The sequence below is a fragment of the Globicephala melas genome, chromosome X (genome assembly GCF_963455315.2).
Source record: "Globicephala melas chromosome X, mGloMel1.2, whole genome shotgun sequence".
NCBI classification, from domain to species: domain Eukaryota; kingdom Metazoa; phylum Chordata; class Mammalia; order Artiodactyla; family Delphinidae; genus Globicephala; species Globicephala melas.
The window spans coordinates 57,793,916-57,813,240 of NC_083335.1; the positions used below are offsets into that span (position 1 = coordinate 57,793,916).

The following is a 19,325-nucleotide window of genomic DNA, read 5'->3' on the forward strand; positions in this document are numbered from 1 at the left end:
CAAGTGCCATATTGCAGAAGGATCCTGCAGCAGTTTGCCTTTTAGGTCCAGAACTTTGCTTCAGGACTCCCAAATATTGGACTCCCAATATTTAATTTAGTCAACAAAGAAAGTTCCTCAGACAGCACATAATAGCTGGCAGTACCAAATGTGAACCTGAGCAGCCATCACAGGGGGATCTCTAGAAGACGTTCTGAATGGTGATGTGATACTGGCAAGACAGGAAATCAGACTTTCTTCACATGCTAGCTATCATCCAAGTGACATCTATGTTCCCTGGGAACTGTGACTAAAATATAAATAGTAAAAAAAAAAAAGTTACATCCTCTGTCTTGAATATATGCAAAGGTATAATTTCTAAAATAAGAAAAAAATAGGCAGGATGAGATGTCCTTCACAAAGAAGCTGGGGCAAATTCCAAGCATGCCCAGCTACAGCTGTTTTTTGTTTTGTTTTCTAAAATAGCAAGTTATTCCCTCAGGTATATGTGATTCTTCTTTTAAATTAGTCTCCCCCTAATAGCACCTTGTACTTTCTTCCTGTTTAGGATAGAGGTAGGTGTGTCGGGGGTGGAGTAGGTGCCAGGGGGATACTAACGTTTATTTGGTCCCTCTATGAGCATGTTTTGTTTTATATGGGTTTTCTCTTTTAATCTTTTTAGCAATCTTATGAGGTAGGTAGTATTATTCCCATTTCCAGATAAGGAAACTAAGCCTCAGAGATTAAGTCACTTGCCCACAACTAAGAAGAGACAAAGTTAAGATTAAAATCTAGGACTTTATGATTCCCACTATTTTGCACTAAGGAGTAACATTACAGCTCACTACTTGTTACCAGATCTAAGCCCCTACTATATGCACGTCAAAATCAGAATCTCTGCTGCCTCTGGCTTTTAATTTTTGTTGCTAGAGAAGTTTTGTATACATGTTGAAGTGATGTGAGATTTTGTTGTCTTGTGTTTTGTTTTCAGCAAATTTGCTCTTGTATGTAGAGAGTTACCAACAATTCCTTTATTTTGTATTGAGACTACTGCCTGCTAAGTTTAGAGAAAAAAAAACCCTTATTTGATTCTTTCCAAAGAGGATGAGTCAGTTTCTCCAGGGAATTCTTTAAAAGTCTAGTTATCTGCATTCAATGTTTTTAAACTTACCTATGATAATAAGGGTTTTTGTTTTACATCTGCTCATCAGTATAAAGAAGTTTTCTGTTTCTGCCTGATACATTTTGTATGGTGTTCCTGTAGCAGAAGATTGTGATTGAAACTGTATGTGAGACAAGAAAAATGTCAGCTAGACACTGTCAGTTTAAATTCTAGAGTTCGCTGTTGATCTTTTTAAAAGAGTGAAACCAAAAATGACAGTAAGGTCTTATAAGTGGTGGCTTTTGAAGGACATTGAGTCAAGGATTTGGATGACAGTATTCCTAGGACTAAAGGTTCAAGATACCCTATGCCCAGACACCTATAGTGTAAAGTTGAAGGATGTTCTTCTCAAGATTAAAGTACAAGTGTCCTTAGGTTTATAAAGAGATTAGTCAGAGTTCTCCAGAGAAACAGAACCAATAAGATGTATGTATGTACATATGTGTATGTATATTTATATAAGGGGAGAGAGAAAGTATATATATGTGTGTGTGTATATATATATAGATAGAGAGAGAGAGAGAGAGAGAGAGAGAGAGAGATTATAAGGGATTGGCTCACACAATTATGGAGGCTTAAGATGTCCCAAGATCTGCAGTCAGCAAGCTAGGGACCTAGGAAAGCCAGAGTGTATTTCCAGCTGAAGTCCAAAGACTTGAGAATCAGGACAGCTGATAGTGCAAGGCTCAGTCTGTAAGCCAGCAGGCTCCAGTCCCAAGAAGTGCTAATGTTTCAGTATGAATCCAAAAGCTAGAAAAGACCAGTGTTCTAGCTCAAGCAATCAGGCAGAAGGAGTACCCTCTTACTCAGTGTTTCTATTCTATTCATGTCTTCATTTGATTGGATGAGGCCCACCCAAAGTAGGGAGGGTCATCTGCTTAATTCAATCTACTGATTGAAATGTTAATCTTATCTTGAAACACCATCAAAATACACTCATAATAATGTTTAACCAAATGTCCGGGCACCCTATGGCCCAGTCAAGTTGACACATAAAATTAATCATCATAGGAATATATCTCAGAACTTCAAGGAACAAAAATTATGAGAACTTAAAAGATAAATCTCTTATCTGATAAGGTGTTAATATTAGGAATATATAAAGAACTCCTACAACTCAACAACAGAAAAACAAATAACATGATTAAAAAATGGGCAAGGGGAGGAGCTTCAAGATGGTGGAAGACTAAGACACAGAGATCACTTTCCTCCCCACAAATATATCAGAAATATATCTCCATGTGGAAAAACTCCTACAGAACACTTACTGAACGCTGGCAGAAGACCTCAGACCTCCCAAAAGGCAAGAAACTCCCCACGTACCTGGGTAGGACAAAAGAAAAAAGAGTAAACAGAGACAAAAGAATAGGGACTGGACCTGCACCAATAGGAGGGAGCTCTGAAGGAGGAAAGGTTTCCACACACTAGGAAGCCCGTTCACTGGCGGAGACTGCGAGTGGCAGAGGGGGGAAGCTTGGGAACCACAGAGGAGACCGCAGCAACAGGGGTGCGGAGGGCAAAGCGGAGAGATTCCCGCACAGAGGATCGGTGCTGACCGGCACTCACCAGCCCAAGAGGCTTGTCTGCTCACCTGCCAGGGTGGGCCGGGCTGGGAGCTGAGGCTTGGGCTTTGGAGGTCAGATTCCAGGGAGAGGGCTGGGGTTGGCTGTGTGAACAAAGCCTGAAGGGGGCTAGTGCGCCACAGCTAACCAGGAGGGAGTCCAGGAAAATGTCTGGAGCTGCCAAAGAGGCAAGAGACTTTTTCTTGCTTCTTTCTTTCCTGGTGTGGTAGGAGAGGGGATTAAGAGCACCGCTTAAAGGAACTCCAGAGATGGGCGTGAGCCGCGCCTATCAGCACGGACCTCAGAGATGGGCCTGAGACTCTATGGTTGCTACTGCAGCCACCCAAAAGCCTGTGTGCAAGGAAAGGTCACTATCCACACAGCCTCTCCCGGGACACTGAGTAGCCTGCCACTGCCAGGGTCCTGTGATCCAGGGACAATTTCCCCAGGAGAACACATGGCACGTCTCACGCTGGTGCAAAGTCACGCTGGCCTCTGCCGCCACAGACTCACCCTGCATTCCATACCCCTCCCTCCCCATGGCCTAAGTGAGCAAGAGCACACAAAGCAGCTGCTTCCTTAACCCCATCTTCTCTGAGACGCCCTCAGGTGACCTGCAAGCAGAGGTGGGTCCAAATCAAAGCGGAACCCCAGGAGCTATGTGAACAAAGAAGAGAAAGGGAAATTTCTCCCAGCAGCATCATGAGCAGTGGATTAAATATCCACAATGAGCTTGATGTACCCTGCATCTGTGGAATACCTGAATAGACAACGAATCATCCCAAATTGAGGAGGTGGACTTTGGGAGCAATGATATATTTTTTTTTTCACTTTTTCTTTTTGTGAAGGTGTATGTGTATGCTACTGTGTGTGATTTTGTCTGTATAGCTTTGCTTTTACCATTTGTCCTAAGGTTCTGTCTGTCCGTGTTTTTTTTGTTTGTTTTTTGTTTTTAGTATAGTTTTTAGCACTTGTTATCATTGGTGGATTTGTTTTTAGGTTTGGTTGCTCTCTTCTTTCTCTCTTTTTTTATTACTTAAAAACAATTTTTAATAATTATTTTTATTTTTTATTTTAATAACATTATTTTATTTAACTTTATTTTATTTTATCTTCTTTCTTTCTTTTCCTTTCTTTTTCTTTCTTTCTTTCTTTCTTTCTTTCTTTCTTTCTTTCTTTCTTTCTTTCTTTTTCTTTCTTTCTTTCTTGTTTTTCTCCCTTTTATTCTGAGCCGTGTGAATGATATGCTCTTGGTGCTCCAGCCAGGCATCAGGGCTATGCCTCTGAATTGGGAGAGCCAAGTCAGGGACACTGGGCCACAAGAGACCTCCCAGATTCATGTAATATCAAATGGCAAAACTCTCCCAAGATCTCCATCTCAATGATAAGAGACTTGAGATTCAAGTCCCACTCAACAACCAGCAAGCTACAGTGCAGGAAACCCTATGCCAAAAAACAAGCAAGACAGGAACACAACCATACCCATTAGCAGACAGGCTGCCTAAAATCATAATAAGGCCGCAGACTCCCCAAAACACACCACCAGATGTGGACCTTCCCACCAGAAAGACAAGATCCACCCTCATCCACCAGAACACAGAAACCACTTCCCTCCAATAGGAGGCCTACACAGCCCACTGAACCAACCTTAGCCACTGGGAACAGGCACCAAAAACAACAGGTACTACGAAACTGCACCCCATGAAAAGGAGACCCCAAACACAGTAAGTTAAGCAAAATGAAAAGATAGAGAAACACAGAGCAGATGAAGGAGCAAGGCAAAAACCCACCAGACCTAACAAATGAAGAAGAAATAGGCAGTCTACCTGAAAAAGATTTCAGAATAATGATAGTAAAGATTATCTAAAATCTTGGAAGTAGAATGGATAAAATGCAAGAAACATTTAACAAGGACCTAGAAGAGCTAAATAGCAAACAAACAATGATGAACAGCACAATAAATTAAATTAAAAATTCTCTAGAACAGATGAATGGCAGAATAACTGAGGCAGAAGAATGGGTAAGTGACCTGGAAGATAAAAGAGTGGAAATAACTACTGCAAAACAGAATAAAGAAAAAAGAGTGAAAAGATTGAGTACAGTCTCAGAGACCTCTGGGACACCATTAAATGCAACAACATTCAAATTATAGGGGTCCCAGAAGAAGAAGAGAAAAAGAAAGGGACTGACAAACTATTCAAAGAGATTATAGTTGAAAACTTCCCTAATATGGGAAAGGAAATAGTTAATCAAGTCCTGGAAGCACAGAGAGTCCCACACAATATAAATCCAAGGAGAAACATGCCAAGACACATGTTAATCAAACTATCAAAAATTAAATACAAATAAAACATATTAAAAGCAGCAAGGGAAAAACAACAAATAACATACAAGGGAATCCCCATAAGTTTAACAGCTGATCTTTCAGCAGAAACTCTGCAAGACAGAAGGGAGTGGCAGGACGTATTTAAAGTGATGAAGGGGAAAAACCTACAATCAAGATTACTCTACCCAGCAAGGATCTCACTCAGATTTCATGGAGAATTTAAAACCTTTATAGACAAGCAAAAGCTAAGAGAATTCAGCACCATCAAACCAGCTTTACAAAAAATGCCAAAGGCACTTCTCTAGGCAGGAAACACAAGAGAAGGAAAGACCTGCAAACACAAACACAAAAGTTAAGAAAATGGTAATAGGAACATACATATTGATAATTATCTTTAATGCAAATGTATTAAATGCTCCAACAAAACACATAGACTGGCTGAATGGATACAAAAACAAGACCCATATATATGCTGTCTACAAGAAACCCACTTCAGACCTAGGGACACATACAGATTGAAAGTGGGTAGATGGAAAAATATATTCCATTCAAATGGAAATCAAAAGAAAGCTGGAGTAGCAATTCTCATACCAGGTACAAAATAGACTTTAAAACAAAGACTATTACAAGAGACAAAGAAGGGCACTACATAATGATAAAGGAATCAATCCAAGAAGAAGACATAACAATTGTAAACATTTATGCACCCAACATAGGAACACCTCAATACATAAGGCAAATGCTAACAGCCATAAAAGAGGAAATCGACAGTAACACAATCAGAGTAGGGGACTTTAACACCCCACTTTCACCAACGGACAGACCATCCAAAATGAAAATAAATAAAAAACCAAAAGCTTTAAATGATACATTAAAAAAGATGGACTTAATTGACATTTATAGGACATTCCATCCAAAAACAACAGAATACATATTCTTCTCAAGTGATCATGGAACATTCTCCAGGATAGATCATATCTTGTGTCACAAATCAAGCCTTGGTGAATTTAAGAAAATTGAAATCATATCAGGTATATTATCCAACCACAGTGCTATGAGACAAGATATCAATTACAGAAAAAAATCTGTACAAAATACAAACACATTGAGGCTAAACAATACACTACTAAACAACCAAGAGATCACTGAAGAAATCTAAGAGGAAATCAAAACATACCTAGAAACAATTGACAGTGAAAACACAATGACACCAACCTATAGGATGCAGCAAAAGCAGTTCTAAGAGGGAAGTTTATAGCAATACAATACTACCTCAAGAAACAAAAAACATCGCAAATAAACAACCTAACCTTACACCTAAAGCAATTAGAGAAAGAAGAACAAAAAAGCCCCAATGTTAGCAGAAGGAAAGAAATCATAAGAATCAGATCAGAAATAAATTAAAAAGAAATGAAGGAAATGATACTAAAGATCAATAAAACTAAAATCTGGCCCTTTGAGAAGATAAACAAAGTTGATAAACCATTAGCCAGACTCATCAAGAAAAAAAGGGAGAAGACTCAAATTAGTAGAATTAGAAATGAAAATGGAGAAGTTACAGCTGACACTGCAGAAATACAAAGGACCATGAGAGATTTCTAAAAGCAACTCTATGCCAATAAAACAGAAAACCTGGAAGAAATGGACAAATTCTTAGAAATACACAACCTTCCAAGACTGAACCAGGAAGAAATAGAAAATATGAACAGACCAATCACAAGCACTGAAATTGAACCTGTGATTAAAAATCTTCCAACAAACAAAAGCACAGGACCAGATGGCTTCACAGGCTAATTCTATCAAACATTTAGAGAGACCTAAAACCTATCCTTCTCAAACTCTTCCAAAACTGTTCCTTCCCCTTCCAGATGGAGGAACACTCCCAAACTCATTCTACAAGGCCACCATCACCGTGATACCAAAACCTGAGAAAGTTGTCACAAAAAAGGAAACTACAGACCAATATCACTGATGAACATAGATGCAAAAATTCTCAACAAAATACTAGCAAACAGAATCCAACAGCACATTAAAATGATCATGCACCATAATCAAGTGGGATGTTTCCCAGGAATGCAAGGATTCTTCAATATATGCAAATCAATCAATGTGATACACCATATTAACAAATTAAAGAAAAAACATATGATCATCTCAATAGATGCATATAAAGCTTTTGAAAAATTCAACACCCATTTAAGATAAAAAACCTCTTGAAAGTAGGCAGAGAGCAAAGTTAATAACATTGCTCAACATAATAAAGGCCATATATGACAAACCCACAACCACCATTGTCCTCAATGTTGAAAACTGGAACCATTTCCACTAAGATCAGGAACAAGATAAGGTTGCCCATTCTCACCACTATTATTCAACATACTTTTGGAAGTTTTAGCCACAGCAATCAGAGAAGAAAAAGAAATAAAAGGAATCCAAATCAGAAAAGAAGAAGTAAAGCTGTCACTCTTTGCAGGTGATATGATACTATAACTAGAGAATCCTAAAGATGCTATCAGAAAATTACTAGAGCTAATCAGTGAATTTGGTAAAGTAGCAGGATACAAAATTAATGCATAGAAATCTCTTGCATTCCTATGCACTAATGATGAAAAATCTGAAAGTGAAATTAAGAAAACACTCCCATTTACCAATACAACAAGAAGAATAAAATATCTAGGATTAAACCTACCTAAGGAGACAAAAGACCTTCATGCAGAAAATTGTAAGACACTGATGAAAGAAATTGAAGATGATACAAATAGATGGAGAGATATACCATGTTCTTGGATGGGAAGAATCAACATTGTGAAAATGACTCTACTACACAAAGCAATCTACAGTTTCAATTCAAACGTTATCAAACTACCACTGGCATTTTTCACAGAACTAGCACAACATAATTTCACAATTTGTTTGGAAACACAAAAGACCCCGAAGAGCCAAAGAAATCTTGATAATTAAAAACGAAGCTGGAAGAATCAGGCTCCCTGACTTCAGACTATACTACAAAGCTACAGTAATCAAGACAGTATGGTACTGGCACAAAAACAGAAATATAGATCATTGGAACAGGATAGAAAACCCAGAGATAAACCCACACACATATGGTCACCTTATCTTTGATAAAGGAGGCAAGAATATACAGTGGAGAAAAGAAAGCCTCTTCAATAAGTGGTGCTGGGAAAACTGGACAGGAACATGTAAAAGAATGAAATTAGAATACTCCCTAACACCATACACAAAAAGAAACTCAAAATGGATTAAAGACCTAATTGTAAGGCCAGACACTATCAAACTCTTAGAGGAAAAGATAGGCAGAACACTCTATAACATAAATCACAGCAAGATTCTTTTTGACCCATCTCCTAGCGAAATGGAAATAAAAATAAACAAATGGGACCTAATGAAACTTAAAAGCTTTTGCACAGCAAAGGAAACCATAAACAAGACCAAAAGACAACCCGCAGAATGGGAAAAAAATATTTGCAAATGAGGCAACTGACAGAGGATTAATCTCCAAATTTTACAAGCAGCTCATGCAGCTCAATATCAAAAAAACTAACAACCCAATCCAAAAATGGGCAGAAGACCTAAATACACATTTCTCCAAAGAAGATATACAGATTGCCAACAAACACATGAAACAATGCTCAACATCATGAATCATTAGAGCAATGCAAATCAAAACTGCAATGAGATATCTTCTCACACCAGTCAGAGTGCTCATCATCAAAATATCTCCAAACAATAAATGCTGGAGAGGGTGTGGAGAAAAGGGAACCCTCTTGCAGTCTTGGTGGGAATGTAAATTGATACAGCCACTATGGAGAACAGTATGGAGGTTCCTTAAAAACTAAAAATAGAACTGCTATACGACCCAGCAATCCCACTACTAGGGATTTACCCTGAGAAAACCATAATTCAAAAAGAGTCATGTACCACAATATTCATTGCAGCTCTATTTACAATAGCCAGGACATGAAAGCGACCTAAGTGTCCATTGATACATTAATGGATAAAGAAGATGTGGCACATATATAGAATGGAATATTACTCAGCCAGAAAAAGAAATGAAATTGAGATACTTGTAGTGAAGTGATGGACATAGAATCTGTCATACAGAGTGAAGTAAGTCATAAAGAGGAAAACAAATACTGTATGCTAACACCTATATATGGAATCTAAAAAAAAAAAGGAATGGTCATGAAGAACCTAGGGGAAATATGGGAATAAAGACACAGACCTACTAGAGAATGCACTTGAGGATACGGGGAGTGGGTAGTGTAAGCTGGGACAAAGTGAGAGAGTGACATGGACATATATACACTACCAAATGTAAAACAGATAGCTAGTGGGAACCACCCGCATAGTGCAGGGAGATCAGCAAGGTGCTTTTTGACTTAGCTGGAGTGAGATATTGAGGATGGGAGGGAGGGCGACGCAAGAGAGAAGAAATATTGGGATATATGTATATGTATAACTGATTCACTTTGTTATAAAACAGAAACTAACACACCATTATAAAGTAATTATACTCCAATAAAGATGTTTAAATTAAAAAATGGGCAAAAGACTTCAATAGACATTTGCCAAATAAAATATACAAATGGGTAACAGGTGTATAAAAAATGTCCAACATCACAGGAAAATGCAAATAAAAACCACAATGAAATATCACCTCATACCCATTAGCATGGTAACTATTAAAAAATTAAGCTAACAAGTGTTCGTGAGCCTATGGAGAAAGTAGAACACTTGTACATTGTTGATGGGAATGTAAAGTGGTGCAGTCACTATGGAAAGTGCTATGATGGTTCCTCCAAAAATTAAAAATACGACTAACATATGATCCAGACATTCAATTTCTGGGTGTGTACCCCAAGGAGTTAAAAGAAGGGACTCAAACAGATACCTGAACATGGACATTTTTAGTAGCTTTCTTCACAATAGCCAAAATGTGGAAGCAACCCAAATGTCCATCAGCAGAAACATTGATAAACAAATGTGGTATATACATGAAAGGGAATATTATTCATTCTTAAAAAGAGAGGAAATTCTGACACATGCTATAACATGAGTGAACCTTGAGGAAATTATGCTAAGTGAAATAAAGCAGCTACAAAAAGACCAATACTGTATTGTTCCACTTTGATAAGCTATCTGGAGTATTCAAACTCATTTAAACAGAAAGTAGAATGCTGGTTGCCAGGTGGCTGGAGAGATGAGGAAATGGGAGTTGTTGTTTAATGGCGATGAAAAACTTTGGAGATTGGTTGCACAACAATGTGAATGTATTTACCACTACTGAATTGTACACTTAAAAATAAAGTGGTACATCTTATATTAGTGTGTTTGATCACAATTTGGAAAAAAATAGTTAAATTAAATTTCCACCCAGAAGTCACAAAATAGTATTCTTTATGAGGACCCCATATTCAATCTCTTATAGATAAGAAGACATTTTCACTGGAGGTGGGTACTGTATCAATAAGTAAATTGAATGGAATAATATATCTGTAAAGCATACATTTTTTAAATCATACAGTTTAAAAGGGTAATGCATTGATAATCATAGAAAATGTATTTCATATGATTTAAAATATCATTGTTTACAAAAAAGATATCTAACATATGTTTAGCACATTCCTGGTCACTAAGGATATACAAATTTTTAAAAAATAATAAATAAAAAAGAAAAGCATTTCTCAGAAAAATAAGGCCAATAAGCATATAAAAACGCTTGGTCTTTCTTAAAGAAATATAAATCAAAAGAGCACGATACCATGTTTCACTAAACTAGCAAAAATTATAAAGTTGTATAATACCTAGCATTGATAAAGATGTAGGAAAATAAGGACTATCATACATTTCAGCCTTTGTTCAGGCAATTTCTCTATGTTTACAAAAAAAAGAAAATTAAATGCACATACTCTTTGGCCAACCAATTCCATTTTGTGGTATAAGACCTAAAATTAAATCCCCATATTATATGTGTCTTGATATCTAGGGAAAGCCGAGTGGGTCTTGAATGATGGCCCAATCACAAGTTCCCCTTATCATCGTGTTCCTGAAGATAAAGTACCATATTCAAACAACTCTCCTTAGCATGGGGACCAGGCACAGTGGCTGCTTATCCCTGAATAGCAAGCTACAGTTCCCTGCTAGCCCACAGAATGATTCAAACAAGTCAATCACATTCTCCTGTGGGAAACAGAGATTTCACCATGCCTAGGGGTTACACCACAGCCTCTGCTTGTTCATTCTGTTTCCAAGTAGAATTATCCTATGGCCCTGCATGGCATACAGTGTTCTCCTCTTATAGGCTGTGAGTATGTGTGACTAATACACTACTGTTGATTTCATCTGTCTAGTGTTGAGAATCAGTTGTTTATCAATCCCTATAACTTTAAGCAGGAATCCCTTCCTTGTCAACTGGAAGAAGTGGAGGTGATAAAAACATATGGCTTGGAATTTCCTATTATATATAATTGCAAATATAAAGCAAGATATAGGTACCAGAATGTCCATTTCAGCATTGATTTTAATAGCAATAACCTGAAAACCACCTAAATGTTCGCCATTAGATAACTAAATTAGATAATATAATTAGAAAATATTAGATAACAATTACATAAATTGTATAGTGTCCATATGATGGAGCACAATGTAGAAGTTAAAAAGACTGAAGTATATCTGTATGTGATGATATAGAAACATCTTCAAGATATACGAAGTGAAAAAAATTAAGTTATAGTATCATTAATTTTTTTCTAAGTGTATATGCATTTTTACCCTGGAAATTTACCCAGGAAACTACTGACAGTGGTTGCCTTTGGTGTCAGGATTGGAAGTTTGTAACTAAGGAAGGAGAGAGACTGTAGCTCATTTTATACCTTTCTAATTGTTTGGCTTTTTTTTAATCAAGTGCATATTTATTTTTACAATGAAAATAAAAGTAAAAAGGCATGATACCTGCTATTAAGCAGCACATTGTCTAGTGGAAAAATGAACAAGCTTTCACAAAACAAGTTTGAAATCTCAATACCATGGGTTAATATCTGGACTGATTATTGGGATAAGGCAGAGTAGTGCACAGCATATGGAAAGCTGAGGGAGTAAGGTGAAGGAAGTGCTAATTGAGCTAGAATTTTTTTAATAGTTCTCACTTCGAAAGGGTTACTCCTATGTACAAATATATAATTCAGTTCCACATTTAACTAAGATACATACTTAAAACAGGAAACTCTGCTCCCCAATATCAGAGTTTTGTCACTTAGTTTTATTTTTAAGAGAAAAATAAAAGAACTAAATTCCTGGAAGTGTCCTAGAGGCTGGTGAAGAGGCCAGAAGATTTTTTTCTATTGTGTTACAATATAATCCAGGTGAAATCAAAACAATTGTCTTGTCACATGGGCCAAACCTCAGCTTTCACCTGGATTTCCAGGGTTACTGGAATGTTACTCTGAACAAAATCAGCAAGATAATTGACTAACATGTCTCCCTCACTTAAGTCAGCAGTTAAGGCTGAGGGTTGTCTTGTAAAGTGAAAGTGGCTTTATATATATATATATATATATATATATATATTTTTTTTTTTTTTTTTATCCCGGTACGCGGGCCTCTCACTGTTGTGGCCTCTCCCGTTGCGGAGCACAGGCTCCGGACGCACAGGCTCAGCAGCCATGGCTCACGGGCCCAACCGCTCCGCGGCATGTGGGATCCTCCCGGACCGGGGCACAAACCCTTGTCCCCCGCATCGGCAGGCGGACTCCCAACCACTGCGCCGCCAGGGAAGCCCTATATATATATTTTTAAACATCTTTATTGGGGTATAATTGCTTTACAAGGGTATGTTAGTTTCTACTTTATAACAAAGTGAATCAGTTATACATATACATATGTTCCCATATCTCTTCCCTCTTGCATCTCCCTCCCTCCCAACCCTCCCTATCCCACCCCTCCATGCGGTCACAAAGCACCGAGCTGATCTCCCTGTGCTATGCAGCTGCTTCCCACTAGCTATCTACCTTACGTTTGGTAGTGTATATATGTCCATGCCTCTCTCTTGCTTTGTCACAGCTCACCCTTCCCCCTCCCCATATCCTCAAGTCCGTTCTCTAGTAGGTCTGTGTCTTTATTCTTGTCTTACCCCTAGGTTCTAGATTTCAGTAGAGAGACAAAACTGATTTCAACTTCAGGCTCCTCGGGGAAGAATTCGCCTTCTCCTTTAAGTGCCCACATTTTATTTCTTCAGTAAATGAGTATTCAGTTTTAATGTTAATTGATTTTTATTACCTTATTTATTTTCTTAGTTAAAATATGCTCTTAGGAGCTTTAAAAATAACTGCCCTTTCCCCCATAAGCTTCTACTTATCAGGCGTTGTCATAAGTTGCCTTCAGCATTGCTAATGCAGGACATTTCCAACAAATCAAATCAGCTTTTATTTAGTTCAATTTAAGGGATGAATCAGCTTTGGATGTCCTCTAAATGAATTACAAATTAATTGGCTCAGTGTGTTCAGTGTTCTGTTCATTATTCCTTCCAATTGACAATAATGTAGGCTAAATTATATTGGAGAATCTGGTTCAATGGAAAAATATGGGAATATTTATGCTGCCTGTTATGAATTGTTTGAATCTACCTAGAACCTTACTACCATTTATTTTGCTCTTTGTTTTGCTTTGAGAATTTTAGCTCCACAAATATTGTACAATCAATATAGGAGGGACATGTAATGAGATTTTTATGTTATAAATATTATAACTTGAGGGTTATTTCACTTGATTAAAAAAGAAACTTGGATGACATGTTTTGATTCTTTTATTGGAAACATGTAATTTAGTACCAATACTTGTAATAACTGTTACTCATCAGGTTTTTTTTTTTAACTTGGGGAAGAACAGATCTAGCTGGAAAGGAAATTGATTGACACACACTCAAAGAAAAACTGTACTATATGTCTTATGAAAAGACACATGCTAATTGTACAATCTAATTTCACTTTCTTGGTGGTAAACTGAGAATTCATATATTGTTTTTCCTCCTGATAGCTAACATTTCTTTTCAAAAGATTGTAGCTTTAAGACAAATTTGCACCTGTTGTTTAGTATTGTATCAGTTTTAGTTATGATAACTCTTTTATTTGAGTCATGGTTTATATGTTGTGTACATTATTTTCTGTTGTTACCTATATCTAATTTAGGAGAGGGTTCCATTTTAAATTTCAGTTAGGAAGGAAACATTGAAAGCAGTTTATGTCTAGGAAGTCTTTGAAGTCTAACCTCTCTGTGGGGCCAGATCATTTATTCTTAGGTAGAAGGCAGCAACAGAACCTCACATCTCATGACATAATGATTTGCCACTTTTGTCCTCAATTCATTCAGTCTCACAGGCTTTTTCTGTCTCTCACTCTCGCTCTCACCACATTCTTTCATCACAAACACACACATACAGGATTTTGCAGCATATAGTTAGATAGATAGATAGATAGATATAGATATAGATATTCAGTTTTCAAATTTTATTTTTATTTAAAATTTTGGTCATAAAGGTTCCTATTAAATTGTTTAAACAATATTTAACTTAGGAAGTGAAAATCTTCTGTTTTCCCTATATACAGTTGGTTATTATATATTCTTGCAGAATTTCTTCCACGTGTCAGCATTTTTCTTTTGTTTTCCTTTTTATTTTTTTAACATCTAATTGCTTTACAATAGTGTGTTAGTTTCTGCTGTAAAACAAAGTGAATCAGCTATATGTATACATATATCCCCTCAACAGCATACATATATATATATATTTTTTTAAATAAATTTATTTATTTATTGACTGCATTGGGTCTTCATTGCTGTGCACGGGCTTTCTCTAGTTGCCATGAGCAGGGGCTACTCTTTGTTGCAGTTGAGGTGTGCGGGCTTCTTATTATGGTGGCTTCTTTTGTTGCGGAGCACAGGCTCTAGGTACGGGGGCTGCAGTAGTTGTGTCATGCAGGCTCAATAGTTGTGGCTCAGGCTTAGTTGCTCCATGAGAGCATGTGAGATCCTCCTGGACCAGGGCTCGAACCCATGTCCCCTGCATTGGCAGGCAGATTCTTAACCACTGCACCAGGAGGGAAGTCCCTATATTTTTAACTAAAGTTAATTTTCAGATTTTTTTACCACCCCTTGAGTTAATTGGAGACACCATAGGGATAAAGCTACTAGAAAATAATCAGATATATTTCTACTTCTAGCTCTGCTATGGTCTCTCTGTGCCCTGTTGAATAAGTCCTTTGACCTTTCTTTTCATGACTCCTTATTCACAAATAGAGGTCATTATTCTATCATGCTTCTAATTTATTTCCTAGGGATGCCTCCAGGATTCGTTGAATTCAAACAATATATAAAGTCCATAGTTTATTGGTTCAAAAAAACCCTAAGAGTAAAAAGGATGGGCTTATTCTGAAACTTTCTGAAGCCATAAATATGATTGTTCTTTGAAAACAACATTATCTTATTACATTTATCTTATTTAGTCTTTTAATTTATTATAACATTAGTAGGAGCCAATCTGTGGTAAATCTAGATTAATTTATCAAAAGACAACACTGTGACATGATCCTGACTGGTATGTTTTTAAATATATGTAGTGTGAATGTGAATATACGTGTTATAGAAAAAAGTTTGAAAGAACATATATTAGAATTAACAAGTGTAATTTCCAGGATTGTTAGTGATTTAAATTCTCTTCTTTTTAAATATATCTGTATTTTCTACAATTAATATGTATTATTTATGTGACTACAACCATTTTTATCAACATTGCTTAATTGTTATCAGGTAAATTTTTTACTCATTTTATTCTAGCACACTTTCATGTCATAGTAATAAATACCATGATAATGCCCATTTCAGGAAGGGGGAACACAGAGTAAGAATTGTGAAATAATTTATTTGTTGAAAGTAACCTAGCACATATCACTCTGATGATTTAATATTTTTCCTTTGAGTATTCTAATTTTTTAAAATGTTTTTTACAGCTACAAGACCGCACTCAGTTCAGTGACCAAGACTTAGCCACCCTTAAGAAGTACTGGGACAATGGCATGACCAGCCTTGGCTCTGTTTGTAGAGAGAAAATTGAAGCAGTGGCAACTGAATTGAGTGTTGACTGTGAAATAGTTCGGGTAAGGTATTTTCAATAATTTTCATGTTGTGGTTGAAGAGTGTCATAAATGAAAGCCTTAAAAAGTTGTATGGTTGGCATTTCTCTAATTAGTGATGTTGAGCATCTTTTCATGTGCTTTTTGGCCATCTGTATGTCTTCTTTGGAGAAATGTTTATTTAGAGATTCTGCCCATTTTTTGGTTGGGTTGTTTGTTTTTTTCATATTGAGCTACATGAGCTGTTCATATATTTTTGAGATTAATCCCTTGTCAGTCGCTTCATTTGCAAATATTTTCTCCCATTCTGAGGGTTGTGTTTTCATTTTGTTTATGGTTTCCTTTGCTGTGAAAAACATTTAAAGTTTTGTTAGGTCCCATTTGTTTATTTTTGTTTTTATTTCCATTTCTCTAGGAGATAGGTCAAAAAAGATATTGCTGTGATTTATGTCAAAAAATGTTCTGCCTATGTCTTCCTCTAAGAGTTTTATAGTGTCTGGCCTTATAGTTAGGTCTTTAATCCATTTAGAGTTTATTTTTGTGTATGGTGTTAGGGAGGGTTCTATTTTCATTCTTTTACATGTAGCTGTCCAGTTGTCCCAGCACTACTTATTGAAGAGATTGTCTTTTCTCCATTGTATATTCTTGCCTCCTTAGTCATAGATTAGTTGACCATAGGTGAATGGATTTATCTCTGGACTTTCTGTCCTGTTTCATTGATTTATGTATCTGTTTTTGTGTCAGTACCATACTGTTTTGATTACTGTTTTGATTATGGTAGCTTTGTAGTATAGTCTGGAGTCAGCCTGATTCCTTCAGCTCCATTCTTCTTTCTCAAGATCGTTTTGGCTATCTGGGGTCTTCTGTTTTTCCATACAAATTCTAAATTTTTTTGCTCTAGTTCTCTGAAAAATGCCTCACACTGGTCAGAATGGCCACCATCAAAAAATCTACAAACAATAAATACTGGAGAGAGTGTAGAGAAAATAGGACCCTCCTACACTGTTAGTGGGAATGTAAATTGGTACAACCATTATGGAGAACAGTATGGAGGTTTCTTAAAAAACTATATATAGAGCTACCATATGATCCAGCAATCCCACTCCTGGGCATATATCCAGAGAAAACCAAAATTCAAAAAGATACATACACCCCAATGTTCACTGAAGCACTGTTTACAGTAGTCAAGGCATGGAAGCAACCTAAAAGTCCATCAACAGAGGAATGGATAAAGAAGTTGTGGTACATATATACAATGGAATATTACTCAGCCATAAAAAGAGAATGAAATAATGCCATTTGCAGCAACATGAATGGACCTAGAGATTATCACACTAAATGAAGTAAGTCAGACAGAGAAAGACAAATAGCATATGATATCACTTATATGTGGGATGTAATTTTAAAAATGATACAAATGGACTTATATGCAAAAGAGAAACAGACTCACAGATCTTGAAATCAAACTTATGGTTACCAAAGGGAAAATGTGGCAGGAAATGATAAATTAGGAGATTGAGATTAACATATACACACTACTATATATAAAATTGGTAACAAAAAGGACCTACTCTGTAACACAGGGAACTTTACTCAATACTCTGTAATAATCTCTATGGGAAAAGAATCTGAAAAAGAATGGATATATGTATAACTGATTCATTTTGCTGTATACCTGAAACTAACACAACATTGTTAATCAACTATACTTCAATAAAAATTAATTTAAAAAATTGTATGAGGTGCTTTAAACAATGCCATCAATAAAGTGAAAAAGATAACCCACAGAATGGGAGGAAATATGTTCAAATCAAATATCTGATAAGGATCTTATCCAGAATATGTAAAGAACTCTTACATATCAATAATAAAAAGGCAAATAGTGCAATTTAAAAATGGGCAATAGATTAGAATAGTCATTTTTCCAAAGAAGATGTACAAGTGGCCAATAAATACACTAAAATATGTTCGACATCATTTGTCATTATGGAAATCAAAACCACAATGAGATACCTCTTAACACCCACTATGATGGCTATAATAAGAAAGACAGGTAATAAGTGTTGGCCAGGATGTGGAGCAATTGGAACCATTATACACTTCTGGTGAAAATATAAAATGTTTTAACCACTTTGGAAAACAGTCCTCAAAATTTTTAACATAGAGTTACCATATGACAGCAATTCCATTCTTAGGTATACACTCAAAAGAAATGAAAAGTATGTCCACTCAAAAACTTATACATGGAGATGCAAAATCTCTCGTATGGAGGGCCAACTATGGGACTTGAGTATCTGTGGATTTTGGTATCCCCAATGGGTCTTGGAACCCCCCCAAGGCTACTTCCCAACTGTAGAGTCACATAACTAAGTTGTTGCAAACATACTTAAAATGTTTCCAATAATTGCATCAAGCAAAAAAAAAAAAAAAAAAGGTATTTCCTTTAGTGTTTACATCTACATTGATAACATCAATTCATCATTTTTTTTTGTTATTCAGACCAGAGCAGCTTGTTTCTTTATTGCAGATAATACAGTTTGTTCAGAGCTTTGTGACCTCCTAGAGGTGTGGGATAGGGAGGATGGGAGGGAGGGAGATGCAAGGGGGAAGAGATATGGGAACATATGTATAACTGATTCACTTTGTTATAAAGCAGAAACTAACACACCATTGTAAAGCAATTATACTCCAATAAAGATGTAAAAAAAAATGTGCTTGAAGAGAGAGGTGTAGAATTATGCAACATCATTTCAACATATATGACTACAGAACACTTTTTTCAAAAGACTGACATTGCACAGGGACATCAGTTAAGGAGTCATTGCTTTAAGTGTCTTCACATTTGTGACATTTTATTTTTCCTTTGCAATAGTCCTATGAGGTATAGAAGAACAAGGTCACACCTTTCAGATAAAAATGTTGCTAATAAATAATTAAAACTAACTGATATATCAAGTATTAATCGAATATATAGGATGTCATTTACTATTCTAGTCACCATAGGGCTAGAATGAAAATGTAAATCTTAGTTCTTGCTCTACTTGAAGAGATAAGTCATACAAGAGGAAAACAACCATGAAATGGTACTTTCTTTTTATCCAACAATATTTTTATACAAGTTTTAGTGCATAATGGCATCTGATGTTGCCTGATTA

General features: G+C 36.3%; 1 protein-coding gene across 2 annotated transcripts in view; it reads left to right on the forward strand.

Annotated features, from left to right (window-relative positions):
* Nucleotides 1-19,325, forward strand: part of HDX (highly divergent homeobox) — a 177,611-nt gene that overhangs the window by 93,006 nt on the left and 65,280 nt on the right. For both annotated transcript variants that reach the window (XM_030850157.2, XM_060292913.1), the window contains one exon: nt 16,048-16,194. In XM_030850157.2, the coding sequence (XP_030706017.1) occupies nt 16,048-16,194 (147 nt within the window). The remainder of the gene's footprint in view (nt 1-16,047; nt 16,195-19,325) is intronic.